This window comes from Battus philenor, unplaced genomic scaffold (assembly GCF_028537555.1).
Source record: "Battus philenor isolate CCGP_79_NKW_IND1 unplaced genomic scaffold, ilBatPhil1.0.hap1 SCAF_8, whole genome shotgun sequence".
NCBI lineage: Eukaryota > Metazoa > Arthropoda > Insecta > Lepidoptera > Papilionidae > Battus > Battus philenor.
The window spans coordinates 701,030-715,862 of NW_027181748.1; the positions used below are offsets into that span (position 1 = coordinate 701,030).

The 14,833-nt window shown below is 33.3% G+C and overlaps 1 protein-coding gene across 1 annotated transcript; it reads right to left on the reverse strand.

Moving 5' to 3' along the window:
- Positions 1 to 461: 461 nt before the first annotated feature.
- On the reverse strand, positions 462 to 11,587 carry LOC137931798 (uncharacterized). Its single transcript, XM_068775309.1, has 5 exons — positions 11,459 to 11,587; positions 7,712 to 7,960; positions 4,122 to 4,305; positions 3,224 to 3,396; positions 462 to 620 (listed from the first exon to the last, which is right to left on the reverse strand). The coding sequence occupies exons 1-5, from the start codon at positions 11,585 to 11,587 to the stop codon at positions 462 to 464; spliced, it is 894 nt and encodes a 297-aa protein (XP_068631410.1).
- Between the last annotated feature and the right edge of the window lie 3,246 nt (positions 11,588 to 14,833).

A 14,833-nucleotide genomic window follows, 5' to 3' on the forward strand; every position in this document is an offset into this window, starting at 1 on the left:
ACAGTAGAGAGATAAATAGCAGGTGATTGTCTTGTACATGCAGACAAAACTATATACATACATATGTATATACTTATTCATATATATTTAAACACAAAAACTTCAAATTGACTTGGAACGCAACTGTCTCAAAAAGAAGAAATAGAGAGAGAGAGAGAGAGAGAGAGAGAGAAATAAATGATAAATAATCAATGATGTAGTTCATATTTAATTATTAATTATTTTCTCAGAAATAGGCAGTAACTTAGCGCCTGAAAGCAGTCGAATATAGAGATTATAAAATAAAATACACTACATTATGTTATCACATTTAACATTTATTTACAAATTTGTATAATTCTAATAATTATTTGTATCGTATCAATAATATATAATATATACTACACGCGATCATATATGTCTTACATCTTTAAATCTTAAGACACTTTCTACAACCTCATATTTATCTAGATTATGTACGTTTATTCGTTTAGGCTTGTTTTCGTTTGACTCAATTGGCTTCCAGCGTCCGGGTCGGTGGCAGCTAGCGCCTTCGCTTCCGGTGACGTCACAAGAGGGGCTTTCCCGTGGAAAGTGTTTTCGGTGTACACTCGATTTTTCTTCCTCATAGTACCGTGCAACTGTAAGGCAATGTTTTATCATTATGAAAAATTTCGTAAAATGTTTTTAACAATTATATCAGATAATGTATTATTAGTTAGTATGTTATCGTTATATGAGTCTTGGTGAGAGTATCTCTTATAAAAGCGGAGAGTTAGAGAATCTATAATCTTTTGCGAAGGAAAGCAGTGTTCTAATGACCAGCTATTCATCATCATTTTTAAGACAGGATTTGTCAAGACGTTTATCTACCTTGTTCAATGTAAATATTTATAGTTCATTTTAAGTATTAAAATCTTCTTCTTCTTTTCAGCGGAACGCTCGCTGAAAAGCATAGGCTTTTTTCAAAGATCGCCACGATGATCAGTCTTGCGCTTTCCGCATTCAGCGACTTCCGGCGACTTTACCTATGTCATGTGTTCACCTAGAGGGAGACCTAACTACGCCGCGTCTTCCGGCCCGTGGTCACACACAAGAACCTTTCGGCTCCAACGGCAATTAGTTATACGAGTGATGGAGCAGTTCTTCGAGCTACTGCTGATCTTAAGTGATCAGAAACTCCAAGCGTAGCCCTCTCCATTGCCCTCCGGATGACCTTGAACTACCTCATGAGGCCCGTTGTGTATCTCATAGATTTTATACTAATTACTAGCTGATCCCGCAAACGTTGTTTTGCAAAAAATAATTGATATTTTAATTTACAAATAAAAAATAAGGGTTGATCGTAGAGGGGTGAAAATTTATGGTTGTATGTATTCTTATATTTAAAAAAATAAAAACAAAAAATTTCGTTAAAAATATTTTTTTAAGTGTGAACAACCTTTATCACTTAGGGGTATAGAAAATAGATAGTAGCCGATTCTCAGACCTACTGAATACGCATATTAAATTTGGAAAAAATCAGTCAAGCCGTTTCAGAGGAGTTCAAGTTCGAACACCGTGACACGAGAATTTTATATATTAGATTTTATTTACTTTAATTTTTCCTTTGAACATTAAATAAAATTCTAATTATTAAAGTTGTTAACAGTGTATAAACAATGATGAGAGATATCCAACGTTCTTAAAATATGTATAAAAAATAGTGTAATCAATACTATAAACTTTTTTAAGTGGAGACAACGGTAGGACAAGTGTGACAAAAGATATTCTCCCACGAGGTGGACAAACGACCATGACGATGGTTGATCGACGCCAGTTTGCAACAGGTCCTATTGTATATCTCTGGGAAGGGATTATGTCCAGCAGTGAACGTTTTATGTCTGTAATGATGCTAATGATAACCTAATAAACATAACATCACACATTGGTACTAAAATCAATGATAAAACAATGAAACTTTCATAAAATTCAAAAGCGAAATTCTAGAATGTTCTTTAGCTTCAGTATTCGCAATGCAATCAACTTTTAACAATGTATGACCATGAATCTAGCAGTTGACATCCTGAAAGTGATGATCATGACATACTTCGAGTTAAAGTTACTTGTTAAGAAAGGAACTAATATATAGCTACTTCCGCTATGCAGCAGTAGTCGTGCAATGAACTGCTCCGCCCGCCAGCCAGCTGATAAATAGGCGTGCGGCAAACAATGCGAAACACAACTACTGCCGTTAATTCACTCTACACGTGTTTCACCCTTCCACGGGGCATCCCCAGATGTTACATCGACCAGTGCGAAACACAGAGTGCTAAGTTAAAGTTACTTGTGTTCCAAACGCAGCCTGATCAGAGAATAGCCCACAAGAAACTCAGTCGAGATTTTTTTCTCTTTGACACATTAATATAATATTAATAAATTATTTATTGTTATTTATAATAATAGTGTATGCAATAAAGTGTACTATAGATCTAGTGAAATATTTATTGTAGCTTACAAGTAGCGGAAAGCAATGAATAAATATTAAAAATTATAACAATTTTATACGAGGGCTTCAAGGTATAAACTATTCTTTTGTTTTCACATAAAAATTTTGTAACACTAAAATATATACTATATTTTTTTCTTGTTTTCATAACTAAAACAACACTTGTATTTGTTAATTTTAGATAAAATAAGTGAATATGTCAAACCTTAGTGATATCTTTATTTTGTATTTAATACCGTGATCAAAAAGTAAGATAAATTTGTTATCGAAATGTAAATTCTTTATTTATTCTACTAAATCAATTTCACAACCTTCAAAGTAATTCACGTCCGGTAAAATGCACTTTGGCCAAAGCTTTTCTCAGCGCTCGAAACAGTCTTTCCGGTATAGCCTTCAAATCCTACGATTCTGTCTGTTTGTTTCGGCTAATCTCTAAAATGGTTGGACCGGTTTTGTTGGGACTTATACTGGCAGTTAGCTTATATAATAAGGAATAATGTAGGCTTTATTTCAGAAAAATTCTTGAAAAAAAAATACACTAACTTTTTTATTTAATTTTACGGGGACGAAATCGAAATATAACGAGTCGAATCGAATAAATAAGAAGAATCGATTAATAAAATGTCACTTCGGTTATTTCTCTGATGTACTAACACTTTTCTTGTAATTTTCGGATAGGCAATTTCTTATTTAGAATACGTTTCTTCTATGTTACCTTAAACTGTAAAAAGTATCAAAAAATAAAGTCACAAATACCTTGTCCCAAAATGACATGTTAAAACCGAAGTTGCAATGGAAGAACTCGTGGTGCTGATCGTGGAACTCAGCATCCGGCTGCCATGGCTGCCACCATTGCGACTTAAAGTTTATACCGGAGTGATCGATGATACCGTGGTAGTAATTGTAAAGGGCAACGATGTAGAAAGGCACTGGAAAAATCAAGACAAAAATCTAGATGGAGTTTCTATTTACATTATGCTGACATATAGTGTTATAGATATTCGCAATGTGTAGGCTATACCACGCAAAAGAGATAGCCGCTGGGGCCTTTTCCTTCTTCTTCTTTTTAGCCGATGGATACCCACTGCAAGGCATAGGTCTCCCCCAAAGATAACCACGATGAAGTCCTGCATTGCCGGCACCCAGCGACTTCTCTCTTAACTATCTCGTCGGGTCCAAGTGGAGGATTTACACACGCCGCGTTTACCGGCTCCTGGTCGCCACTCGAGAACTTTCCGGCCCCGATCACGGCCATTTCGGACGTGCAATTCTTATAGCTACTTCGATGATCTTGTTTCTCCTGCAGATGTTCTAATTTCTGATTCGATCAACAAAACTCCGAGCATAGCCTTCTCTATTGCTTGGGTAACCTTGAACCTTCTTGTACTGCATCCTTTTGGTTTTGGAATGGAGTTAACGGAACAACGTCCACCCATAAGCAGATAAGTTCACCAGAAGAAGCAGATCTCAGTCTGTCCTATTTGAAATCTATAAAAGAGGCCTATGTCCAGCCGTGGGTATCCTACAGTTTAATAGATAATGATGAATGATGGTATACTGTAAGTTCTAAAAAACTTGTTTTTCTTCATCAATTTGGACATTGATATATAGATCAAACCAGTTATAAACTACAATTTATTAAGGCTTAACTTACGCCAATGTACAGGAACGGTAAACAGAGGCAGGCAGGATGTTAGCTGGACGTGCATGATCTCCACGGGATGTATCGCGGTCACGGAGAATGCCGTCGGCTGCTTGTACTTGTGATGAAGCTTGTGGAAGTGCTTGTACAACCACGGTGTGTGATATAAACGGTGAAGAATATACGTCGTGTAGTCCTTAAAACGACAAAAAAGATATTTAAATGAGTAAAACGGAAATGAAATGGATGACTCATAATTGGACAGGAAGAAAAAAGAGTGAAGCTAAATATGAAAGAGTCAAAAGATAGATGAAATGAGAGAAAAAATAAAATTAGTAATTGTATATTGACGCAGCATAGTAAAAGTCTGAGGAAGTCACTGGATGAAGGCAGAGCAGGCCATCAAGGCGATCTTTGTGGGACGCCTATGCCTTACAGTGGGCTTCCATCAGCTTAAAAGCAGGAAATTGAAACGTTCTTAACAGATAAATGTAACTTATTTACTCTTTTCTTGTACAACATCCCAGTCTTTCTTCCTTTTTGAAATAGTAGAGCGAAGGAGTAAAAACATTGTAATTTATGAAAACACTAGTATCTAAGGACTTCTTTCAATACTAGGGCCATGAATTTAACTCATGGCACACATTGAGTAAATTTTTTTTAATCACTTGATCACAAAACTTGAAGATGAACATGAATGTAATGTATTCTAGAGATAAGAATCTGGAAAGTGTGATTTTATTCCTAAAGCCTTTGGTTTGTGCTCAGCAGTGGTAACATTATTAAAGATACTATAAAGAAGTATGCTATTCGATCTTTGTTTTTATTTCTACGAAGGTTCCAAGATTTACCCTAAACAACCACCACACAGATACTGGCGTACAACCTAACGATGGCAATTTGGATTACGGAAAAGGAAGTGGTCGCATGAAACGTAATGTTAAAAACTGAACATTGTTAGGACGTCATGGAAAACAAGATACCAAATTTAAGAAATTAAATTTAAAATTAGGAAATACTTTAAAAGAGTAAACAATGTGAGATGCAATAAATATCAGAAACGTTGAAAGTATTTGTAAAAACAAAGCCACGGATGCTAATGTGTCTGGAATATAAAAGAAAGTATAGTGTTCTAAACATATAAACATATTAACGTTAAGTAATTTTTTTGTGATTAGAAAAACAATGCTAAGCAAAAACATTGGTTTAAAAGAATGGAGTATTGTTAGGCGCGAAAATTCCTTAAAATGTCCGCAGTCGGCGCGCGAAGCGTGTCAAGTGGCGAGCCAAGCAAGTCTTCTCAATTTGCAGGGAGAGCTTTTGTGTTTCCTACCTAGCGTCCGCTATGTTTGTTTTTCTAGTTGTCCTATTAAATTTGTTGACCGGGTCACTGGATTTGGTCGGAACAATGTTTGTTTTTCGTTGAAATCACTCCGAACTTTTGATGCTGAACAAACTATATATCATTAGGCCTCGATTTATTTACAACCACAAATCGAAATTCCTCTTTAAAATTTAAATAAATCATTCATAACACTAGATATATACGTATGTACAAAATATAATAAAATTTCACAATAAATTTTCATTTTAGATTTAAAAGCAATATTAAAAAAATATTATTGAAAGATATATATTTTTTTTATCACACAACATTATACAGATGTTAAATTATATGTTTTTGATCACTCAGAAATCTAATTATTGTCAAGAACTCTTATATTAAATTATCTTGTAGATAAAAAATATATTTCATGTGCTTCTAATAGGGACAATAATGACGAAATTATATATTGATTACGGATTTGAAAGCGCTTGTGTTATTCGAATAAAGAATATTTTGATTTTGAAAAATCAATATTTTTATTACCTCACATTTAATATTCTTCAACGTTAAAATTATTAATAATAAACCACATGACATGCTGAAATATAAAGACATAAACGAATATGATGAAAAAGCGACGGCAATGTAAACATAATGTTAAAATGACAACATACAGTGTTTTTCAGTTAACATATTACATGAATGAAAAATTATCATGTAATGAATTTTAAAAAAAATTAATGAAATGTTAAAAAAAACAACAATTTTTTTAAATTATAATAAGGCATGGGAGATGATTTACTGCATTAGACTGATTCTTTACTCGACTCTTCTCAAATCCTTAACTTTATCTGAGTTGAACGATGTCCTTATACGGTAACTTGAAATTGGACTCTTTAAGCAATCCTTACTTGACGTACGCTACTTCTTTTCAGATAAAGGACGCCGTAAATTTCTTACTTTTTCTTAAGTTTACGATTTAATTTAGTAAGCAATTTAAAGTAAGACTCAGTAAGCACAGTAACCAGAAAGAAACTTAAGCAAAATTTTTTTTCATAAATATTAAAAGTTATTGTAAAAACAAAGTAAGAAAAGGACCAATGTTTAGCCACTTCCGCACATGCAGCGGCCGTCGTGCAACGAAATGCGCCGCCCGCCAGCCCGCTGATAAATGCGTATGCGGCAAACAATGCGAATCACACAACCGCCACCACCAAATTACTCAACACGTGTTTCACCTCTCCATGGGGCATCTTCAGGAGTTATGTTAAACCGGTGTATGTGCGGAAGTGGCTAAATATTGGTCTTTTTCTTACTTAGGTTGGACTTCCGCGAGGTAACGCCTGATTCCATTAAATATTGTAAAAACAAAGGCACGATCTTTAATGTCTATTGAGATACTAATAAAAAGCCGATATATGCCCACTTCAAGGCACATGTCTCCCCCAAAGATCGTCAAGATGGTCGGTCTTTCGCAGCTCGCATGTAGTAACCGTAACTAGTGGCCTAGCCAAGCCTCGTCTACTGGCTTGCCGTTGCCAGTCGAGAACCTTTCGGCCGCAACGGCCATCTATTGCATCAAGGGATATGACCAGTGCCACTTTAGACGAACTACGTCGGCAACCTTTGTGGACAAATCTCCTCATTTCGGATTCGAACTCCCATCTTAGCTCTTTATGGCTCTCTGAGTGACCTTTATAATTGTTAACAATTTGCACAGCGCCATCTCTCGGCTAGTAGCTTAAACATTGCAAATGTTATACACCTATCCCCCGATTTACACGGTACTTGTTTTACACGTTTTCGCTTTTACACGGTTTTCACAAAAAAATCGTAATCTCTCATAATGTAAATATTTCTGCTTCAAACATCGAATCGGCACAAATAATTCCGAGCGATGAAAGTGAATTCTAACCTTCGATTCCGAAAAAAGAATGAGATTAATTTCTGATAGTAGTAAAGGATAATAAAACACCTTTTGGTTTTATTTTTTGTTTTTCTGTTTAATGTATTGTAATTAAATAAAAACAGTGTTTCCGTAATATATTAAATATTATAACTTGTCAATGCATTTTATTTTTATTTCTGTGTACACCTAAAAATATTGAAAAAACTGTAAAATACCAAAAGCAAGCTTTTCGATTTACACGGTTTTGACTTGAAAATTTTTAATTTTCGATTTACACGTTTTTGTCGGGTACGTATCAACCGTGTAAATCGGGGGATAGGTGTGGTGTATATTTAATATTTTTTCTATAATAAAAATTATTCTCACCATATAAATAAATATGACAGGGAACTGCAAGAAGAACCAAGCCCAGCCGAACTCATCGAACTGGTAGTAGACAGTCGAGGGGTTCCCGTTGTAGATGTAGCAGGCGAGGAATGCGGAGAAGCTTCCGACGATCAGCAATGAAGTAGTCCCGATCATTATCTCGTGCCTCTCCAGCTCCGGAGACAGCCATTTGTTCGGTTGGATCTTCCACTCGTGTGCCAAATGTTTTCTTTGCATGTAGAAGTACCACTGCGTTGCAAAAGATAAATAAACTATAAGATGATTGTTCACGCAAATATTTATTTTAAGCGAAAAAAATGATAAGTTATCTGTATTAATAAATAAAGTTTAAGTATCTGTTTGTAATATTAAAATAACCGCTATTTGCTACATGCGTATGAATATATACGTTACAATTACGAAAATTACATTTTTTTTTTGCCTGCCTATCTGTTTGTTCCGGCTAATCTCTGAATTAGCTAAACCGATGTTTACAGGACTTGTATCCGTGTATTAACTAAAGACAATTTAAACTGTTCCAAAATCTATCATTCCATCTCCCATAGCCGTATATATCCTAGTGAACACACTGAACTATCATACCCTACAGATCGCTGTTACTGGTAAACTAAATGGTACAACCATCAATAAATGGTTAACTTTTAAATTTAGATTTAAAGTTTCTTTCTAATAAAATTTCTATTTAATACTATAAGTAGAAATATGAGTATTGCATCTATACAAAAATATTATACGTCATAAGTAAGAATGACCTTCTTAAAATTGTCGGATGCAAGCAGATTCCAACAGAAATTATTCATAATCAATTGGTGTGGTCTATGTCCATCAGTGGAGTTCCTACGGCTAAAATTACAATGATGATTGCTCAGTAATATTTATCCTTTATTCCTTTTTAAATATCTCGTGAGAACATTTGCAGTACACATTTATTCCTAAACTTTCGCCGCAGGTTTCTAATATATATAATCATTATTTCATGTTCTTTAAAACCATTTAATACAAAACATAAACAATTACACGTCTTGCTACTTGAAAAAATTCTAAAATATTGTGTACCGTTAACAATTAACTGTGATTAAAAAGTAAAGTTTTAATTTGTTTATAAAATGTAAATTCTTTATATATTCTTCCAAATCTATTTCATTCTATCCACAGTAATCTCTGTCTCAAAAAATGCACTTTTACCAAAGCTTTTTCCAGTCCTGGAAACAGTAAATTCTTACTTCGATTCGGTTTTTATTTCCTCAATCGTATCAAAAGATCATCCCCGCATTGGAAATTTGAGTTTTCTGAATAACAATAAATCGCACGGAGTCAAATTAAGCGAATACGGTGGTTACGGAACAGTATGAGCAGAGATATTAGCGCTATTTTTTTTTCAAAAATTTAGCAATTTTGATACTACTTTTTTCTTACTTTTTTAATCGAGTGGTGTATGAATGTGCAGTGAATACACAATAAAACAAACGTGTCGAAATCACTTATCGCCGATAGCAACTCAAAGTTAGATTATGACGTCATCGAAGTGATAAGATCTGATAAACTTGATACAAGGAAGTCACGACCATACGACCGACCTCAAGTGCGAGCATTCGTAATTAAGATAACGCCTGATTACTGTCCTATGTGACTGGAAGCAGGTGGATGGAATAACGCGGTCGAATTTCAAGATAGCATAAAGAACTCTGATATATCAATAATAATCTCTAATTTAACATATTGTTGTTAATAACACTACACTCTTTCATTATAAATTTTCATAGAGTTAAATAGCTTTAATAATAAAACAACGTATCAGTCGATATATGATCATTGTAAGGCATAGATTTGACCCAAAACTCGTCACGTTTACCAGCCTTATATTGCCAGGATCCAACGACTTCTCAAAATATTCCTTGCTATACTTTGTTACCTATACATTGTTTCTCTTCCTTCTCCTTCCTTGAAAAATACTGTAACGAAACTAAACGTATTTCTATCTCAATTTACAATTTTTACATAAAATTTATTTTGTATTTACTTTATCTTCTTTTTCTACATCACGATTTTCATTTCGATTTTTCTTAGTATGTTTGTAATATTCATCTTTCTTCTAATGATATTCCTAAGTTATGACTTGTCCTAAAAAAACTGACTATGTCGTTGACCCACCTAGTGGGGGCTCACCCACATCGCGTCTATTACTCATGAACCTTCCGACTCCAAGGGCTATCGACATGTCTTTCACTGTACACTGCTTAACAGATCTAAGTTGGGACCAATTTTTTAACTTAACGGTTTACCTGCCAGCAATCAGACTACTACTACCTATTTTAATGATTACATTTATTAATTTCTGCATTTTGCATTTACCCACTTTGGTTAGAACACAAATTAAATTACAAATTGGACTATTTAATATGATCATCAAATTTTTATTTACAAAAATTTTTATCTGAAATTATGTCAAGTAAATTCAAATTTGAATTTCAAAATTGAAAGCTATCACCACTCTAGATCAATTGAATGTAGTACTATACCAATTTCAAGTTCAAATTTCAACATAAAATTAACAACATGTCAGACAATATACGTTCAACCCCCTTCAATCTCTTTGATCGTACTCACTCTGGTTTTCATAAACCATTACGTTTAACATTTATACTGACTATATATATTCCATATTAATCATTCCAAATTAGGATAATTCCAAACAATACAACGTTACACGTGTATAATCTATTAATTAAACTTGCGTCCCTTGTTTCAATTTACGTTTCAAATTTACCTACCAATGCGTCATTGAATACTTAAAGTGTTTCACTTAATTATTATGAAAATCGTATAATATTTAACAGTGGTGCCACAGCGGTAAAGTAGCAAACCTTTGCGATCGTAGGTCGCGTGTTCGATTCCCGAAATACAATATTGTATAATTCACACTTAGTGCATTAAACTAAGCTTTGTTTAAAATTCCAGTTACTTTAATAGGCAGTGTTGCATGTTCTAGAAGTTTTTTATGTAGTCTAAACAATTAAAAACTATTTTGAATAACGACTATGATTTATCTGCAGTAACGTGTTGTAATCATTTTTATGATCTTTACTAGCTGATCCCGCAAACGTTGTTTTGCAAAAAAAAATAGGGTTTTAATTAACAAAAAAAATAAGGGTTGATCGTAGAAGGGTAAAAATTTAAGGTTGTATGTATTTTTGTATGCTGTATCATAATAAAATAAAAACCAAAAAAATTGTCTAAAAAATATAAAAATTTAGGGGTGGACCACCCTTATCACTTAGGGGTATGAAAAATAGATAGTATCCGATTCTCATACCTACTGAATACGCATATAAAATTTGGTAAAAATCGGTCGAGTCGTTTCAGAGGAGTTCAAGTTCGAACACCGTGACACGAGAATTTTATATATTAGATTAAAATATTGTTTATTCGTTTCAGGCATAAAACTCCCCAAAAGACATCTATGAAGGGATATACCATAATCGCGTCGCTCGGCAGGCCGTTTGGTGATCGCAATATGGTATTATAGTACACAAAGGACTCTGTTGTTCAACTTTCGGAAACTTGTTTGTGGGCAAATGCAATTCTGTGTAATTAATCCAAAAAGTGTGAATTATATAGGATTACGTTCCGGTAATCGAACTCGGAAAATCTGGAAATCCTCTACCATTAGGCTACAGCTGTATATTGTATACGAGCTGTAAATTGTACATTTAAAACTTCACTTACATGTAAGAAACCTCCAATCAAGAAGTACATTGCCAGCGACACCACGTGAGCCCATATGAAGATGATGCCAAAGTGCTCCATCTTCAGATTCCTCGACGTGAACATATTGAATATCTCCTCTGTCGACATATTCCGACCACTCTGCGTGTGACCTGTGATCTGTTTCAACGCTGTCACCAAAATCACAACCCATTCGCCTGCAATCAAACAAATTGTCGTTATTATCCTTAGTTTTAGCCCATAGACGCCTGCTACAATACTTAAGCCTCCCGAAAAGATATATATGGGGGATATATCATAATCGCCACGCCTGGCAGGCGGGTTGGCAATCGCAGTGCGATATTATGAAACAGAGGACCTTACTGCCTATCCTATAGAAACTTGTCTATGACATATAATAATGTCTATGACTTTATAATAAATGCTGCAGCGCTTTTAAGTACGATATATTATGTATATATTATGTTGATATATTCTCGTGCTCTCTCGTATCTTTTAAAAAACAATTTCGTTCCAAATTACTGAGTACATACAATGCAATTTAAACCATAATATAAATATAATATAAATATATAAACAAACATAATATAGATGTATAAAACGTAGTCTTTGATCCCTGTCTAGTAATGTTATTATTTTTATTTGTTTTTTCATTGTTTGACTATAAATCATTATGTGTTCTCAGTGAGATAGTTATAAGGTAACAACTGTAATTAATTTTATATTTCGAAGCTTCTAAGTTTGTACTTTCTTACTGCCTTTTGTTACTGTCTATCTCCTATAAAGTAAATAAATAAATAAATGATTGAAGTTTTTCTATTTAAGGAAATTTTATTTGAATATCAGAATATATTAAATTTAGAAATAATATTGTATAATTAGATGTAATATTTACATCTGTATATAGAAGATTGTAGTGCAGGTAGGTTAGATAAAGGCTTTGACAAATTGATGACCTTTGTACAATAAATGTACCTTTCAACTTAAATCTTGTTACTACATACTTATATGACGTTAACAAATTATTTAATACCGAAACAATTTGCTTAGATTAGATATAATATCTCTTGAAATATTAACACGTAGATAACATGTGTCTAATTAAAAATTTACAGATTGCGATTTAGTTTATATTTCTGCGTGTATTTCAGATAGAATATTATTTAATATCGATTGTTACGATTTGATTTAATACCACGTAACAATTTTAAGTTCAGAATTATTAGTCGGACCGGAAAGTAGTGTCGTTTCTGTCGACATTCCAGAAAAACCGATTGAATTTTACCACCCCGGCATTGAAAATTTGTATACTAGATCGCAAAAGGTTTGTTGGTATCTAAGTTAATACATTATTGTTTGGAAATAAAAACTTGTAAAAATGTAGTCGTTTCAATGTAACTTAAGAAAGCGACATTACTTTCCAGTTCCCTAACATATAAATTAACACGCTTATCTAAACAAGCAAAGATACCGCAAAAAGGGTCCAAAGATATATAAACCGTCGACAATGGTACATAGTAAATTCAGGACTCTTTACTGAGGGTAGGGTTGGTGATTATCAGATAATATCTGATCAGCAATTAACTAAGTCTTTGTTAAAGGTGAATATAAAATATAAAATTGAAAGGAATTTGAAATGACAATAAAAAGATATTATATTTTCTTATTTATGATGTAGACTTGATTAAAATAACAGCGCAAGAACCTTACCGGCTGAAAAAAACATCTGAAATCCTAGAACTATTTGATAGAACAAGAAAAAGCATACGGAATCAGCAATAAAGCTGAAACTAAATAGGCGTTCAAAGAAAAACATTAGCATTAACAGATAAATTATTAAAATGAGAAAAATAGATTGTTTTAATATTCTAGCAACATTTTTATTTATTATAGGCAAAGCATTTGACCTGTATCTTTTCTGATGTTAAATAAGCATAGTCAATGATGATATATCCTTGGTTAGAACAAACCTATTCACTTGACTTGACTTGAAGACTCTCATGTTATAGTTACTTGGAAACAACCACGCCTGTAGTTCGTTTCATTCCTAAGCTGTACGCACTATAAAAGTAGTAGTAATAAACTTAGTGCAGTTTGAAGGAAATTGAACCTTGTATAGATGTCGGGAATCCGAGAAAGGAGATAGAGTAATTCATAGATGTAACTGCAACGCACACAAATTGCAATATAGAACCGATAAACTGGCAATTTTTTTGCTGATGCATCAAGCTGTGAAACTTAAGTCTCAGTTAAGCATAGTTACGAATATGCTTAAGATAAAGATAAGTTTACATCTGATCGACTAAATACATCTAGTTTCGTGTTTGTTACTGGTAACACTACTGAATTAATTTAAAATATTTTTTATATAAATTTGTCTTTACTTTGTTGACACCGTTCACAAGTAATATTATGAAACATTCTATATAATTATTGTTATCGCAACTTCGATCCAAGTAAAACTAGGAAATATAACAGTCTAATATGTTAAACCTTCACTTTCCTTATTTATGAACACTTGATTATATATACTGTCATACGTAGGTAAGTGTATATGACCCATAATAGATTCTTGCAGAAACTTAAACTATAACAAAGATCTATTAATATAGACATAGCATACAAATGAAATAGTTCTTTGATTATTTACAAAGATATTATTTTTACAATACATCCGACATATCATAAAACTAATTTTGGGAATTTCACGGCCCGTACAGAATTGTATTAACACTGATTAATTAAAGTAATCCAAATATTATATCTTATCTATTTCGTATTTAAATCCACTCAGTATGATATCAGACGACATTGGAATGGAAATAAACTAGGTTCATTTACATTAGCTAAAATGATAATATTGACTGGTTTTTCTTAGTTATTAATCATGATAATATTTGTTAGATAGGTGTTTATGTTTCGACTATATATCTACTTACTCTAGCTATAAATACAATATAGTTAAGTCTGTGTAAATATAGTAACAACAATGATAGACAAAGACATGGAAGTCAAAGTTTAAAATTGGAATCTCTCTCTTTCCTCTTTTCAGCCGATGCATGCCCACTATAAGCCATAAGCCTACCCTCAAAGATAGCCACAATGAACAGTGTATATCAGAATAAATTTACCATCGGATGGAGTAAAAAAAAACATAATTTGTTTAAATATTCGTAACCTATTACCCAAAGAAGTAACAGCCCCTAGCTTTAGACTTGCAGAGACAAGCCAGGAGACTGATTACATACAAGCTTGAAGCATCGGCGAAAAGTTGCCAAATAATTCACCCATTTCCTTTCTTTCATCGGACAATAAAACACACGTATCAACGACATCTGTACACGGTTGTAATTCCTTCCACCTGCACTATGCTTT

Bases quoted from the DNA above. Each gene is read 5' to 3' on its own strand.
- LOC137931798 (XM_068775309.1), bottom strand. From the start codon at position 11,587: ATGTCGACAGAGGAGATATTCAATATGTTCACGTCGAGGAATCTGAAG. The intron at 4,306-7,711 runs GTGAGAATAATT...TGTCGTTTTAAG, and splicing joins CTGTCATATTTATTTATATG to GACTACACGACGTATATTCT. The intron at 621-3,223 runs GTATTTGTGACT...ATTGCCTTACAG, and splicing joins ACATGTCATTTTGGGACAAG to TTGCACGGTACTATGAGGAA.